Genomic DNA, 17,500 nt, shown 5'->3' with positions numbered 1-17,500 from the left:
CATACTTTATCTCATACGAAAATGATTAAAAAGTAATTTTTAGAAACTTTTTTTTTTTTTGGCTAAAATTCATATTGAGTAGCGCTTCACCCTAGAGAATGTTGCTAATGAACCAGTAGTTATTTCTGAATGTCTGATGTGATTGGCATCGATTGGATCGGATCTCAAATTGACCTGCAACTTTTTATTCCGCTCACTGTCCGTTTTCTGAGACCAATCAACTCTGTTGAGCTATTGAGATAACACACTGAAGCTGAAGAATGGTGTGTGTTTAAATGAATAAATCAATTGCGTAAATGTATAAACAAAACCCCCAGCGGCAGATACAGTGTGTGTGTCAATACAGCTGTTTGTGTAGATGCAATGCTGCATGCGCTCGTGTGTGTGTGTGTGTGTGTGTGAGATGGGTAGGTTTAGGGGTTGGTTTAGTGTGTGTGTGTGTGTGTGTGTGAGATGGGTAGGTTTAGGGGTTGGTTTAGTGTGTGTGTGTGTGTGTGAGATGGGTAGGTTTAGGGGTTGGTTTAGTGTGTGTGTGTGTGTGTGTGTGAGATGGGTAGGTTTAGGGGTTGGTTTAGTGTGTGTGTGAGATGGGTAGGTTTAGGGGTTGGTTTAGTGTGTGTGTGAGATGGGTAGGTTTAGGGGTGGGTTTAGGGGTAGGGTTTATGTTAGTGTGTGTGTGTGTGTGTGTGTGATGGTAGGTTTAGGGGTTGGTTTAGTGTGTGTGTGTGTGTGTGTGTGTGTGTGTGTGTGTGTGTGATTGGTTTAGTGTGTGTGTGAAGGTTTAGGGGTAGGGTTTATGTTAGTGTGTGTGTGTGTGTGATGGTAGGTTTAGGGGTAGGGTTTATGTTAGTGTGTGTGTGTGTGTGTGTGTGTGTGTGTGTGTGTGAAGGTTTAGGGGTATGGTGTATGTTAGTGTGTGTGTGTGTGTGTGATGGTAGGTTTAGGGGTAGGGTTTATGTTAGTGTGTGTGTGTGTGTGATGGTAGGTTTAGGGGTAGGGTTTATATGTGTGTGTGTGTGTGAGATTAGTAGGGTTAGTGTAAGGGGAGAGAATATACAGTTTGTACAGTATAAAACCATTACGCCTATGGAATGTCCTCACAAGTATAGCAAAACAAATGTGTGTGTGTGTGGATCTCGCATCGGGTTTTGGCTGTGACTCACTCTGATTAGCCGAGACTGCTGCAGTGAGAGAGAGAGCGGGCGAGCGAGTTATTGCGCTACAGTCTCATCACTGAGACCCCCTCTCTCTCTCTCTCTCTCTCTCTCTCTCTCCTCCAGTCTGTTTTTCTCACCGACCCTCTCACACGTTTTCTCCTCTCGTCTCCTCCAGCGCTCCCTCCGTTTGTTCCGTCTCTGCGTTCTGATGATGACACCTCTAATTTCGAGGAGCCGGACCGGCCCGTGGTCCCCGCCGCCTCGGCCCTCGATCGCCGTCGCTCAGGCTTCCACGGACAAGACCTGCCCTTTGTAGGCTGGTGCTTTAGTCGGGCTCTGAGCGCACTGGCCAAGTCTGAGTGAGTACACACACACACACACACACTCACACACACACACACATGCTGATTTGACTAGTCTAGTCACAGGTGGTCCATTGGTGCGGAGACGGTCACATCACCACGGCGACTGTCACCAGGCAACATTGTGGCTGAATGCGAGGTATTGCTTCTCTCGCGCGCTCATGTGTCATTAAGATGAATGAGAGAGAGTGTGTGTGTGTGTGTGTGTGTGTGTGTGTGTGCGTGCGGATGTTTTTGTAACAGAGACTCACGGTTCTGGGAATATCTCTTGGATATGTTGCCATGAGTATATGCGGGTATACAGCGGTGGTTCTCGCGCGCGCTCATATGTCTTTAAGATGAATGAGAGTCTGTGTGTGTGTGTGTGGATGTTTTTGTATCGGAGACTCACGGATCAGGGAATGTCTCACAGATGTGCATGCAGGGGAACGGGAAACCCTCGTCCGGAGTGTGTGTGTGTGTGTGTGTGTGTGTGTGTGTGTGTGTGTGAGATCGTGCAGCACAATGAAATCCCCTTCAGCACGTAAACACTGTGTAACGTGAGCGGATGTGTGTGTGTGCGGCGAGATGTGGGCTGTTGTTTTGGTCTGCGTTCGCATCTCATCTTCTGGCTCGGTGTTTATTGAACGGTATTTCAGAAGAAAAGCATAAACAATGAAAAAAAAAAAGATTTCCCCCAAATTTCTCATTACTGTAATTTTTTTATTGCATTCAATTTCCCCCCAAATTGTCGTTACTCATTACTATAATATATATATATATATTACGGCTGTTAAACGGTTAATCGCGATTAATCGCTTCCAAAATAAAAGTTTGTGTTTACATAATAAATGTGTGTGTACTGTGTATAATTATTTTATATATTTAAATACACACACATGCTTGTTTAACAGCCCTAATATATATATATATATATATATATTTAAATAATATTTTTTTATTAGATTTCTTTTCTTCCAAATTTAATTTTTTTTATTATATTTTTTTAATGTAATTTCCCCAATTCTCATTATTGTATTTTTTTTATCTATTTCCTTTTAAAGAGTTTTTTTTTACATAATTTTTAACCCCAATTGTCATTACCATAATGCAGAAAGTCTCATTACTGTAATTTTTTTTTTTGAGTTTATAATTCTGATGTTTATAATTTATTTAAATGATTTCATTTTAATTACAATTTTCCCATCTCCATTACCATAATGCAAAAAAACAACAACTCATTACTGTAATGGTAAAGTATTTAAACATCATTGCTTGTTGTACTGTTTTTAATTAGTTGATTTTAATAATACATACTATACAAAATAACTGTGTGTGTGTGTGTGTGTGTGTGTGACACATCCTGCCCAGTGATTCCCTGCATCTATGAATGCGTTCAAGCGTGAGTTAGTTGTGCTCAGTTCCCGTGTGCTGTAAGATCATAATGTGGATCAGCTGACGGTCTCGGTCGGGAATCTGGTCCTAGATGAGCCGTAAATAACGCGCTTTTATCCAGGAGCTGAAGGGAAAGCACAGGGAAAAGCAGTAAGGTGAAGCGTTATACCGTGAGTCAGAAAGAAAACGAACCCAGAATGCATTATTATGGAAGCCAGGGTGAGTTTCCTTCCCTTCATACGCATATTCTCTCTCTAATCCTGAAATGCGTATTTGTCCAGCTGTATGTCATGTTGCTGTCGTCTCGATAAAGCGCTTCCAGCATCATGAAATCTGCCGAACGCCACACACACACACACCGCCTCAGCAGAGGAGCGTGGGAATGTTAATGCTGAAGCGCAGCTGCTGATTGGTCCAGCGGAGATGTGCTGCGATATGAGAACGCTGGGTCCGTCTTGAGGCACACAAACATCTGTAATAATGAGTGATGTGTCTTGTGCGGACCGTAAACTGCGCTCACTGAGGCGCGCTTCTGAAGCGCATGCATCGAGACCGCAGTAGGTGTGTTCATCACGAGAAAACATGCGTTCATCAGGCAGTGCATGTGGACACCCGTGCAGGAGGAGTCGAGATTTACAGTCCAGGCGTGTCTGATCGGATCGCAGTGTGTGTGTGTGTGTGTGTGTGTGTTTGCACACTACATGTCCGTCATGCCAAAGATGTCGTATTTCTCTTTCCTTATTAACAGATTCAGTTGGACACTATCTGTCACAGTAATTGGGTGAAGCTGTCAGGTGAACTGTGCACCAGAGGCATCATGGGAAATCTGACAAATATCAGGCACTTTTAAAGGTGTCATTTCATCACATAATGATTGTGCTCAAACAGGTCTCCAGAATCAGGCTGGCCACGGGTCCTTAAAATGTCTTATATAAAGTTTTCCTAATAAAAGGCATTTAAAGAAGAACTCCGGGCAATGTTTAAGTTAATCTTGATCGTTATACCTTTGTTCTGTCTATAGAAAAAACCCGAACCGGATTGGTGCTTGCAACACGGAGCTAACGGCAGTTATGGGGCATATTCATAAAGAGTGTTTTTGTGCCTATTAACAGACACAACATGCAATTAAAATGTCTGTCCAACATGAACAGGGTCCTTACATGACGACAAGATGCGTTTAGCAACTTAGCCATTGTTTAAATTCACCTAAATAGTGTTTTAGACGGCTCTGGAAAAGTGGACTCTGTGACCGGTTTTAACGGTGTTTTTTGGGGGGGGGAACAGTCAGTTTGAATAAGGAAAGCGATATCTTTGTCATCGTATCCTTGATTAAAGGGGTCATGACATGGGTTTTTTTATTTTATTATTATGTTCCCTTAGGTGCAAATATAGTATTACTATAGTTTTTTTTACAAAAAACTTTTAAAATGTAGTGATTTATTACCTTTTCCCTGTTTCTCATCCTCTGATTCAAACAGTCTGTTTTGGGGGTGTTTCCCCTTTAAGAGTTCAGTGTTAACGCCCACTGTTATGATTGGCTAACGTCAGTGCCTATGCATCAATTATTAACGCCCCCAGCCAGAACATTTGCGGATTCAGCGTATTTAAAAAGTAGTTTAAAGTTTTAAACACATTACTTACAGTTTGCGTCGTCGTTGTTGAGCCCAGAATAGTCGGCAAGGACTTATCTTTGAGCAACAGTTTTCTGGCAAAGCCAGCATCATTTTGGGATTTGTTCTCAAAACGGTCATCCTTCAAATGTATCTACAAACGCTTAAACTAACACTGCCGTGACTGAGACGTCCGCAAAAAATAAAGTGCATCCATTTTCCCCTGACGACTGGATCTTTCGCAACGTATTCAAAGATGTTGTTTGTCCACAGCCAGGAACAGCACATCTGTGGCATCGTCATTTCCCTGTACACAGACCCACTCGCGCTGTCCGTCGACTGAACACTTGTGAGGCGCGCGGCGCGGGGGCGCGACAACGATACGAAATGAGCGTAGTTGCCTTGCGCTTAAAGCGTAACTGTCTTGTGCCTGGAGGCGGTCATTATGCAAACGCTGGTACGTCACTTCGTACCGTGACGTCACTTCTTACCATGAATCCAGAACGAGCTGTATTTAGAGCTTGATTAAATAAATGATTCGTTTATAATGGGGAGGACGTCTTAAGCTATGAAACTTGCAGGACGTTTTAATGGTACAAAGACCTCTTATATACCAAAAGATCAAGGCAAATTTGGTTTCTCATGTCATGACCCCTTTAATGTTCCCACAGTCATTGCATGTGCTGCTCTTTATTTGTGCCATTTTGTTTTATTAGTGCATTTTTATTTATCGGTTTAGCTTTTTTAGAATTTGAAATATGATAAAGAGATTATTTGATAAGTGAGATCTCTGATTGAAGTCCTTGAAAAAAATCAGTTTTACAGTATCTGTACGAACCCTGAATTGAAGTTGCTTTGGATAAGTGTCTGTCAATCCATTATTGGAGGCAAACAGAATTATTGGGGGAAAACAGAATTATTGTGGGGGCAAACAGAATTATTGTGGGGGAAACAGAATTATTGTGGGGGACATAATTATTGGGGGGCGAACTGAATTATTGGAGGGGGAACAGAATTATTGGGGGGGAAACAGAATTATTGGGGGGCGAACTGAATTATTGGGGGGGACATAATTATTGGGGGGAAAACAGAATTATTGGGGGGCGAACTAAATTATTGAGGGGGAAAATAATTATTGGGGGGAAACAGAATTATTGGGGGGCGAACTGAATTATTGGGGGAAAACTGAATTATTGGGGAAACAGAATTGGGGGTAAACTGGATTGTGGGGGCAAACAGAATTATTGTGGGAAAACAGAATTATTGTGGGGGGGAAAACAGAATTATTGGGGGAAAACAGAATTATTGGGGGAAAACAGAATTATTGGGGGGAAAACAGAATTATTGTGGGGGGAAAACAGAATTATTGGGGGAAAACAGAATTATTGGGGGGAAAACAGAATTATTGTGGGGGCAAACCGAATTATTGTGGGGGGGAAAACAGAATTATTGTGGGAAAACAGAATTATTGGGGGAAAACAGAATTATTGGGGGGAAAACAGAATTATTGTGGGGGCAAACCGAATTATTGTGGGGGGGAAAACAGAATTATTGTGGGAAAACAGAATTATTGGGGGGTGGACAGAATTATTGGGGGAAAACAGAATTATTGGGGGGGGACAGAATTATTGGTGGAAAACAGAATTATTGGGGGAAAACAGAATTATTGGGGGGGGAAACAGAATTATTGGGGGAAAACAGAATTATTGGGGGGGGAACAGAATTATTGGGGGGCGAACTGAATTATTGTGGGGGGGGAAACAGAATTATTGGGGGGGGGACAGAATTATTGGGGGGAAACAGAATTATTGGGGGGGGAAACAGAATTATTGGGGGAAAACAGAATTATTGGGGGAAAACAGAATTATTGGGGGGGGGACAGAATTATTGGGGGCGAACTGAATTATTGGGGGGGACATAATTATTGGGGGGCAAACTGAATTATTGGGGGGGCATAATTATTGGGGGGGAAACAGAATTATTGTGGGAAAACAGAATTATTGGGGGAAAACAGAATTATTGGGGGGGGAAATAATTATTGGGGGGGAAACAGAATTATTGGGGGGGACATAATTATTGGGGGGCGAACTGAATTATTGGGGGGCGAACTGAATTATTGGGGGGCGAACTGATTTATTGAGGGGGGAAATAATTATTGGGGGGGAAACATAATTATTGGGGGGCGAACTGCATTATTGGGGGGGGAACACAATTATTGGGGGAAAACAGAATTATTGGGGGGCGAACTGAATTATTGGGGGGCGAACTGCATTATTGGGGGAAAACTGAATTATTGGGGGGGGGGACACAATTATTGGGGGGCGAACTGAATTATTGGGGGGGGCACAGAATTATTGGGGGGGAAACAGAATTATTTGCTAAAAATCTCCAAAACAATAACTTGCAGTCTTGGTTCCCGAAGTATTTTCCTATTAATTTCGTCTGAACTCAATTTTATTAGGGGCCAAGCACTGAAAGTGCGGAGGCACCTATTGTTTTCGTTCCGGTTCTTATTAGGGGCCAAGCACTGAAGGTGCGGGCACCTATTGTATCTGTTCCCGTACCAAAAATAATTCTTCTTCTTCTTCCGCTCTGGGAGTCTATGGCAGCCCATAGAACCGATCGCGGGAAAGTTGTAATGGTTTGACATTCGGATAGAGGACAGTCCCAACATTAAATACACCAATTTTGGTGTGTCTAAGTCATTCCCTCTAGCGCCACCAACTGTCCAAAGTTTCACTCATGTTTATTCTAATAACTTTTGAACCACAAGGGCTAGAAACAAAATTCTTTTTTCCTCTGATTCCTGACCTCGTGACGATTCGATTGCACCCAATGACGTCATTTTGCGCCATGAAAAGTTTTCCGCCATTTTGAATTTTCCGAAAAAGCTACTTTTTCGAACTCCTCCTAGGCCGTTGCTCCAATTTCCATGAAAATTGAATCAGATCATCTACAGACCATGCCGACAAAAAGTTATGGAATTCAAGTTGATTCGAATTACCGTTCTCGAATACCGCGCAAATAAATTTTACGTAGCGCTTGCGAAAACAGACGTAAGGCCGTATCTCCGCAACGCTTTATCGGATTCAGACCAAATTTGGTACATGTCATCACAAGCATGACCTGAGGCTACATGCTGCGTTTCGGCGCAGCGCCACCTACTGGTCCGGAGATATGAAGAATTTATATTTTTGCTTATAACTTCTGAACGGTTTGTCCAAAAATCACAAAAGTGGTCTCGTTAGATTCAGGGCATCGTGCTGAGTCGACTGATATCCAATTTTCCCATATCGGCCATTTTGGCTGTCGGCCATTTTGAATTATGTGCTAAAATGCTGTATTTTATGAACGCATGAACGTATCGTTACGAAACTCAGTATGGGTCATCAGTACAACGCCCTAAAAGTACTCAAAAATTTATGAGACAGCGCCACCTTTTGGTCAAAAGTTATAATGAAATTTCCAAAAATGCTAATAACTTTTGAATAAATTTGCCTATAGTAATGACACTGATCTCAATAGATTCCTTGGGTTATGCTGAAAACATAGATACCAATTTTGCCATAGTCAGCCAAACTTCCTGTCCGCCATCTTTATTCTCTTTTAAAACCTACTTTTTCAAACTCCTCCTAGACCGAACGTCCGATTTTCACCAAAATTGGATCGTGTCATCTCCAGACCGTGCCGAGTAAAAGTTATGGATTTCGTGTCGATAGACAAAACCGTTTTCGTATACCGCAGTGGCAAAGTTGAGGCATGATGCCAAAATGACTATTCAGGCTTTATATCTGCAATGCCTTGACATATTGACACCAAACTTTGTATGTGTCATTGTCACTTCACTCTGACCACATCACATCAGTTTCGTAACTGCGCCACCTATTGGTCGAAAGTGATAATCATATTTTTAGTTATTGTATGTGATTTTTCAACCATTTTGCCAAAATTCATCTTCAAATGTCTTTAATTGCTCTTTGCTGCAGTGGGTCTCACACTCCCAGCCACTTTGGCATGTCTTGTCGTCTTGCTTGCGCTTGGCCCCGGTGATTGCTGCTTGCAGCTATATTTAGGGGCCAAGCACTGAAAGTGCGGAGGCACCTATTGTTTTCGTTCCGGTTCTTATTATTATTAGGGGCCAAGCACTGAAAGTGCGGAGGCACCTATTGTTTTCGTTCCGGTTCTTATTATTATTATTATTATTATTATTATTCTGCTTCTTCCGACTGGGCGTCTATGGCAGCCCATAGAAGCGTATGCGGGAAAGTTGTTCCGGTTTGACATTCTGATAGAGGACATTCCCAACAGTAATTGCACCAATTTTGGTGTCTCTAACTCATTCCCTCTAGCGCCACCACCTGTCCAAAGTTTCACTTATATTATGCTAATAACTTTTAAACCGTAAGGCCTATCAACAAAATTCTTTTTTCCTCTGATTTCTGAGCTCACGACGATTCGACTGGACCCTATGACGTCATTTTCCGTCATAAAAATATGGCCGCCATTTTGAATTGTCCAAAAAACCTTCTTTTGCGAACTCGTCCTAGACGGTTTGTCCGATTTGCACCAAAATTGCACCAGATCATCTTCAGGCTGTGGGGACAAAAAGTTATGGAATTCAAGTTGATTCGTCAAACCGTTTTCGATAAACGCGCAAACAAATTTTACGTAGCGCTTGCGAAAACAGACATAAGGCTGTATCTCCGCATCGCTTAATCGTATTCAAACCAAACTTCCTACATGTCATCACAAGCATGACCTGAGGCTACATGCTGCGTTTCGGCGCAGCGCCACCTACTGGTCTGGAGATATGAAAAAAGGCTATTTTTGCTTATAACTTCTGAACGGTTTGTCCAAAAATCACAAAAGTGGTCTCGATAGATTCAGGGCGTCATGTTGAGTTGACTGATATCCAATTTTTCCATATCGGCCATTTTGGCTGTCGGCCATTTTGAATTATGTGCTAAAATGCTGTATTTTATGAACGCATGAACGTATCGTTACGAAACTCAGTATGGGTCATCAGTACAAAGCCCTAAAGGTACTCAAAAGATTATGAGACAGCGCCACCTTTTGGTCAAAAGTTATAATGAAATTTCCAAAAATGCTAATAACTTTTGAATAAATTTGCCTATAGTAATGACACTGATCTCAATAGATTCCTTGGGTTATGCTGAAAACATAGATACCAATTTTGCCATAGTCAGTCAAACTTCCTTTCCGCCATCTTTATTTTCTTTTAAAACCTACTTTTTCAAACTCCTCCTAGACCGAACGTCCGATTTTCACCAAAATTGGATCGTGTCATCTCCAGACCGTGCCGAGTAAAAGTTATGGATTTCGTGTCGATAGACGAAACCGTTTTCGTATACCGCAGTGGCAAAGTTGAGGCATGATGCCAAAATGACTATTCAGGCTTTATATCTGCAATGCCTTGACATATTGACACCAAACTTTGTATGTGTCATTGTCACTTCACTCTGACCACATCACATCAGTTTCGTAACTGCGCCACCTATTGGTCGAAAGTGATAATCATATTTTTAGTTAATGTATCAACCATTGTGCCAAAATTCATCTTTAAATGTCTTCAATTGCTCCTTGCTGCAGTGGGTCTCACACTCCCAGCCACTTTGGCATGTCTTGTCGTCTTGCTTGCGCTTGGCCCCGGTGATTGCTGCTTGCAGCTATATTTAGGGGCCAAGCACTGAAGGTGCGGGCACCTATTGTATCTGTTCCCGTTCTTATTCTTCTTCTTTTTCTTTTTCTTTTTTTTCTTTTTTTTCTTCCGACTGGGCGTCTATGGCAGCCTATAGAACCGTTTGCGGGAAACTTATACAAATTGGCACAGTGATAGAGGACAGCCTGAACTATCACCATAGCAAATTTGGAGTCTCCAACTCATTCCCTCTAGCGCCACCAGCTGTCCAAAGTTTCACTCATGTTTATGCTAATAACTTTTGAACCACAAGGGCTAGAAACAAAATTCTTTTTTCCTCTGATTCCTGAGCTCATGACGATTCGACTGCACCCTATGACGTCATTTTCCGTCATAATAGTTTTCCCGCCATTTAGAATTTTCCGAAAAACCTACTTTTTCGAACTCCTCCTAGGCCGTTGCTCCGAATTTCACGAAAAATGAACCAGATCATCTCCAGACCTTGACGACCAAAAGTTATGGAATTCAAGTTGATTCGAATTACCGTTCTCGAATACCGCGCAAATAAATTTTACGTAGCGCTTGCGAAAACAGACGTAAGGCCGTATCTCCACAACGCTTTATCGGATTCAGACCAAATTTGGTACATGTCATCACAAGCATGACCTGAGGCTACATGCTGCGTTTCGGCACAGCGCCACCTACTGGTCCGGAGATATGAAGAATTTATGTTTTTGCTTATAACTTCTGAACGGTTTGTCCAAAAATCACAAAAGTGGTCTCGTTAGATTCAGGGCGTCGTGCTGAGTTGACTGATATCCAATTTTCCCATATCGGCCATTTTGGCTGTCGGCCATTTTGAATTATGTGCTAAAATGCTGTATTTTATGAACGCATGAACGTATCGTTACGAAACTCAGTATGGGTCATCAGTACAACGCCCTAAAGGTACTCAAAAATTTATGAGACACCGCCACCTTTTGGTCAAAAGTTATAATGAAATTTCCAAAAATGCTAATAACTTTTGAATAAATTTGCCTATAGTAATGACACTGATCTCAATAGATTCCTTGGGTTATGCTGAAAACATAGATACCAATTTTGCCATAGTCAGCCAAACTTCCTGTCCGCCATCTTTATTTTCTTTTAAAACCTACTTTTTCGAACTCCTCCTAGACCGAAGGTCCGATTTTCACCAAAATCGGATCGTGTCATCTCCAGACCGTGCCGAGTAAAAGTTATGGATTTCGTGTTGATAGACGAAACCGTTTTCGTATACCGCAGTGGCAAAGTTGAGGCATGATGCCAAAATGACTATTCAGGCTTTATATCTGCAATGCCTTGACATATTGACACCAAACTTTGTAAGTGTCATTGTCACTTCACTCTGACCACATCACATCAGTTTCGTAACTGCGCCACCTATTGGTCGAAAGTGATAATCATATTTTTAGTTAATGTATGTGATTTTTCAACCATTTTGCCAAAATTCATCTTTAAATGTCTTCAATTGCTCCTTGCTGCAGTTGGTCTCTCACTTCCAGCCACTTTGGCATGTCTTGTCGTCTTGCTTGCGCTTGGCCCCGGTGATTGCTGCTTGCAGCTATATTTATTATTATTCTGCTTCTTCCGACTGGGCGTCTATGGCAGCCCATAGAAGCGTATGCGGGAAAGTTGTTCCGGTTTGACATTCTGATAGAGGACATTCCCAACAGTAATTGCACCAATTTTGGTGTCTCTAACTCATTCCCTCTAGCGCCACCACCTGTCCAAAGTTTCACTTATATTATGCTAATAACTTTTAAACCGTAAGGCCTATCAACAAAATTCTTTTTTCCTCTGATTCCTGAGCTCACGACGATTCGACTGGACCCTATGACGTCATTTTCCGTCATAAAAATATGGCCGCCATTTTGAATTGTCCAAAAAACCTTCTTTTGCGAACTCGTCCTAGACGGTTTGTCCGATTTGCACCAAAATTGCACCAGATCATCTTCAGGCTGTGGGGACAAAAAGTTATGGAATTCAAGTTGATTCGTCAAAAAGTTTTCGATAAACGCGCAAACAAATTTTACGTAGCGCTTGCGAAAACAGACATAAGGCTGTATCTCCGCATCGCTTAATCGTATTCAAACCAAACTTCCTACATGTCATCACAAGCATGACCTGAGGCTACATGCTGCGTTTCGGCGCAGCGCCACCTACTGGTCTGGAGATATGAAAAAAGGCTATTTTTGCTTATAACTTCTGAACGGTTTGTCCAAAAATCACAAAAGTGGTCTCGATAGATTCAGGGCGTCATGTTGAGTTGACTGATATCCAATTTTTCCATATCGGCCATTTTGGCTGTCGGCCATTTTGAATTATGTGCTAAAATGCTGTATTTTATGAACGCATGAACGTATCGTTACGAAACTCAGTATGGGTCATCAGTACAAAGCCCTAAAGGTACTCAAAAGATTATGAGACAGCGCCACCTTTTGGTCAAAAGTTATAATGAAATTTCCAAAAATGCTAATAACTTTTGAATAAATTTGCCTATAGTAATGACACTGATCTCAATAGATTCCTTGGGTTATGCTGAAAACATAGATACCAATTTTGCCATAGTCAGCCAAACTTCCTGTCCGCCATCTTTATTTTCTTTTAAAACCTACTTTTTCAAACTCCTCCTAGACCGAACGTCCGATTTTCACCAAAATCGGATCGTGTCATCTCCAGACCGTGCCGAGTAAAAGTTATGGATTTCGTGTCGATAGACGAAACCGTTTTCGTATACCGCAGTGGCAAAGTTGAGGCATGATGCCAAAATGACTATTCAGGCTTTATATCTGCAATGCCTTGACATATTGACACCAAACTTTGTATGTGTCATTGTCACTTCACTCTGACCACATCACATCAGTTTCGTAACTGCGCCACCTATTGGTCGAAAGTGATAATCATATTTTTAGTTATTGTATGTGATTTTTCAACCATTTTGCCCAAATTCATCTTCAAATGTCTTTAATTGCTCCTTGCTGCAGTGGGTCTCACACTCCCAGCCACTTTGGCATGTCTTGTCGTCTTGCTTGCGCTTGGCCCCGGTGATTGCTGCTTGCAGCTATATTTATTAGGGGCCAAGCACTGAAAGTGCGGAGGCACCTATTGTTTTCGTTCCGGTTCTTATTATTAGGGGCCAAGCACTGAAAGTGCGGAGGCACCTATTGTTTTCGTTCCGGTTCTTATTATTATTATTATTATTATTATTATTCTGCTTCTTCCGACTGGGCGTCTATGGCAGCCCATAGAACCGTTTCCGGGAAAGTTGTTCCGGTTTGACATTCTGATAGAGGACAGTCCCAACAGTAATTGCACCAATTTTGGTGTCTCTAACTCATTCCCTCTAGCGCCACCACCTGTCCAAAGTTTCACTTATATTATGCTAATAACTTTTAAACCGTAAGGCCTATCAACAAAATAATTTTTTCCTCTGATTCCTGAGCTCATGACGATTCGATTTCATCCTATGACGTCATTTTCCGTCATAAAAATATGGCCGCCATTTTGAATTGTCCAAAAAACCTTCTTTTGCGAACTCGTCCTAGACGGTTTGTCCGATTTGCACCAAAATTGCACCAGATCATCTTCAGGCTGTGGGGACAAAAAGTTATGGAATTCAAGTTGATTCGTCAAACCGTTTTTGATAAACGCGCAAACAAATTTTACGTAGCGCTTGCGAAAACAGACATAAGGCTGTATCTCCGCATCGCTTAATCGTATTCAAACCAAACTTCCTACATGTCATCACAAGCATGACCTGAGGCTACATGCTGCGTTTCGGCGCAGCGCCACCTACTGGTCTGGAGATATGAAAAAAGGCTATTTTTGCTTATAACTTCTGAACGGTTTGTCCAAAAATCACAAAAGTGGTCTCGATAGATTCAGGGCGTCATGTTGAGTTGACTGATATCCAATTTTTCCATATCGGCCATTTTGGCTGTCGGCCATTTTGAATTATGTGCTAAAATGCTGTATTTTATGAACGCATGAACGTATCGTTACGAAACTCAGTATGGGTCATCAGTACAAAGCCCTAAAGGTACTCAAAAGATTATGAGACAGCGCCACCTTTTGGTCAAAAGTTATAATGAAATTTCCAAAAATGCTAATAACTTTTGAATAAATTTGCCTATAGTAATGACACTGATCTCAATAGATTCCTTGGGTTATGCTGAAAACATAGATACCACTTTTGCCATAGTCAGCCAAACTTCCTGTCCGCCATCTTTATTTTCTTTTAAAACCTACTTTTTCGAACTCCTCCTAGACCGAACGTCCGATTTTCACCAAAATCGGATCGTGTCATCTCCAGACCGTGCCGAGTAAAAGTTATGGATTTCGTGTCGATAGACGAAACCGTTTTCGTATACCGCAGTGGCAAAGTTGAGGCATGATGCCAAAATGACTATTCAGGCTTTATATCTGCAATGCCTTGACATATTGACACCAAACTTTGTATGTGTCATTGTCACTTCACTCTGACCACATCACATCAGTTTCGTAACTGCGCCACCTATTGGTCGAAAGTGATAATCATATTTTTAGTTATTGTATGTGATTTTTCAACCATTTTGCCCAAATTCATCTTCAAATGTCTTTAATTGCTCCTTGCTGCAGTGGGTCTCACACTCCCAGCCACTTTGGCATGTCTTGTCGTCTTGCTTGCGCTTGGCCCCGGTGATTGCTGCTTGCAGCTATATTTATTATTATTATTATTATTCTGCTTCTTCCGACTGGGCGTCTATGGCAGCCCATAGAAGCGTATGCGGGAAAGTTGTTCCGGTTTGACATTCTGATAGAGGACATTCCCAACAGTAATTGCACCAATTTTGGTGTCTCTAACTCATTCCCTCTAGCGCCACCACCTGTCCAAAGTTTCACTTATATTATGCTAATAACTTTTAAACCGTAAGGCCTATCAACAAAATTCTTTTTTCCTCTGATTCCTGAGCTCACGACGATTCGACTGGACCCTATGACGTCATTTTCCGTCATAAAAATATGGCCGCCATTTTGAATTGTCCAAAAAACCTTCTTTTGCGAACTCGTCCTAGACGGTTTGTCCGATTTGCACCAAAATTGCACCAGATCATCTTCAGGCTGTGGGGACAAAAAGTTATGGAATTCAAGTTGATTCGTCAAACCGTTTTCGATAAACGCGCAAACAAATTTTACGTAGCGCTTGCGAAAACAGACATAAGGCTGTATCTCCGCATCGCTTAATCGTATTCAAACCAAACTTCCTACATGTCATCACAAGCATGACCTGAGGCTACATGCTGCGTTTCGGCGCAGCGCCACCTACTGGTCTGGAGATATGAAAAAAGGCTATTTTTGCTTATAACTTCTGAACGGTTTGTCCAAAAATCACAAAAGTGGTCTCGATAGATTCAGGGCGTCATGTTGAGTTGACTGATATCCAATTTTTCCATATCGGCCATTTTGGCTGTCGGCCATTTTGAATTATGTGCTAAAATGCTGTATTTTATGAACGCATGAACGTATCGTTACGAAACTCAGTATGGGTCATCAGTACAAAGCCCTAAAGGTACTCAAAAGATTATGAGACAGCGCCACCTTTTGGTCAAAAGTTATAATGAAATTTCCAAAAATGCTAATAACTTTTGAATAAATTTGCCTATAGTAATGACACTGATCTCAATAGATTCCTTGGGTTATGCTGAAAACATAGATACCAATTTTGCCATAGTCAGCCAAACTTCCTGTCCGCCATCTTTATTTTCTTTTAAAACCTACTTTTTCGAACTCCTCCTAGACCGAACGTCCGATTTTCACCAAAATCGGATCGTGTCATCTCCAGACCGTGCCGAGTAAAAGTTATGGATTTCGTGTCGATAGACGAAACCGTTTTCGTATACCGCAGTGGCAAAGTTGAGGCATGATGCCAAAATGACTATTCAGGCTTTATATCTGCAATGCCTTGACATATTGACACCAAACTTTGTATGTGTCATTGTCACTTCACTCTGACCACATCACATCAGTTTCGTAACTGCGCCACCTATTGGTCGAAAGTGATAATCATATTTTTAGTTATTGTATGTGATTTTTCAACCATTTTGCCCAAATTCATCTTCAAATGTCTTTAATTGCTCCTTGCTGCAGTGGGTCTCACACTCCCAGCCACTTTGGCATGTCTTGTCGTCTTGCTTGCGCTTGGCCCCGGTGATTGCTGCTTGCAGCTATATTTATTATTATTATTATTATTCTGCTTCTTCCGACTGGGCGTCTATGGCAGCCCATAGAAGCGTATGCGGGAAAGTTGTTCCGGTTTGACATTCTGATAGAGGACATTCCCAACAGTAATTGCACCAATTTTGGTGTCTCTAACTCATTCCCTCTAGCGCCACCACCTGTCCAAAGTTTCACTTATATTATGCTAATAACTTTTAAACCGTAAGGCCTATCAACAAAATTCTTTTTTCCTCTGATTCCTGAGCTCACGACGATTCGACTGGACCCTATGACGTCATTTTCCGTCATAAAAATATGGCCGCCATTTTGAATTGTCCAAAAAACCTTCTTTTGCGAACTCGTCCTAGACGGTTTGTCCGATTTGCACCAAAATTGCACCATATCATCTTCAGGCTGTGGGGACAAAAAGTTATGGAATTCAAGTTGATTCGTCAAACCGTTTTCGATAAACGCGCAAACAAATTTTACGTAGCGCTTGCGAAAACAGACATAAGGCTGTATCTCCGCATCGCTTAATCGTATTCAAACCAAACTTCCTACATGTCATCACAAGCATGACCTGAGGCTACATGCTGCGTTTCGGCGCAGCGCCACCTACTGGTCTGGAGATATGAAAAAAGGCTATTTTTGCTTATAACTTCTGAACGGTTTGTCCAAAAATCACAAAAGTGGTCTCGATAGATTCAGGGCGTCATGTTGAGTTGACTGATATCCAATTTTTCCATATCGGCCATTTTGGCTGTCGGCCATTTTGAATTATGTGCTAAAATGCTGTATTTTATGAACGCATGAACGTATCGTTACGAAACTCAGTATGGGTCATCAGTACAAAGCCCTAAAGGTACTCAAAAGATTATGAGACAGCGCCACCTTTTGGTCAAAAGTTATAATGCAATTTCCAAAAATGCTAATAACTTTTGAATAAATTTGCCTATAGTAATGACACTGATCTCAATAGATTCCTTGGGTCATGCTGAAAACATAGATACCAATTTTGCCATAGTCAGCCAAACTTCCTGTCCGCCATCTTTATTTTCTTTTAAAACCTACTTTTTCGAACTCCTCCTAGACCGAACGTCC

General features: G+C 41.7%; 1 protein-coding gene across 3 annotated transcripts in view; it reads left to right on the top strand.

Annotated features, from left to right (window-relative positions):
- cita (citron rho-interacting serine/threonine kinase a) overlaps positions 1–17,500 on the top strand; it is a 138,704-nt gene that overhangs the window by 23,506 nt on the left and 97,698 nt on the right. For all 3 annotated transcript variants that reach the window (XM_079608028.1, XM_079608029.1, XM_079608030.1), the window contains exon 10: positions 1,333–1,516. In XM_079608028.1, the coding sequence (XP_079464154.1) occupies positions 1,333–1,516 (184 nt within the window). The remainder of the gene's footprint in view (positions 1–1,332; positions 1,517–17,500) is intronic.

The sequence above is a fragment of the Phoxinus phoxinus genome, assembly GCF_949152265.1.
Source record: "Phoxinus phoxinus genome assembly, chromosome: 3".
NCBI classification, from domain to species: domain Eukaryota; kingdom Metazoa; phylum Chordata; class Actinopteri; order Cypriniformes; family Leuciscidae; genus Phoxinus; species Phoxinus phoxinus.
The sequence above is the reverse complement of the archived record's forward strand: the minus strand, read 5'-3'. Positions and strand labels throughout refer to the sequence as shown.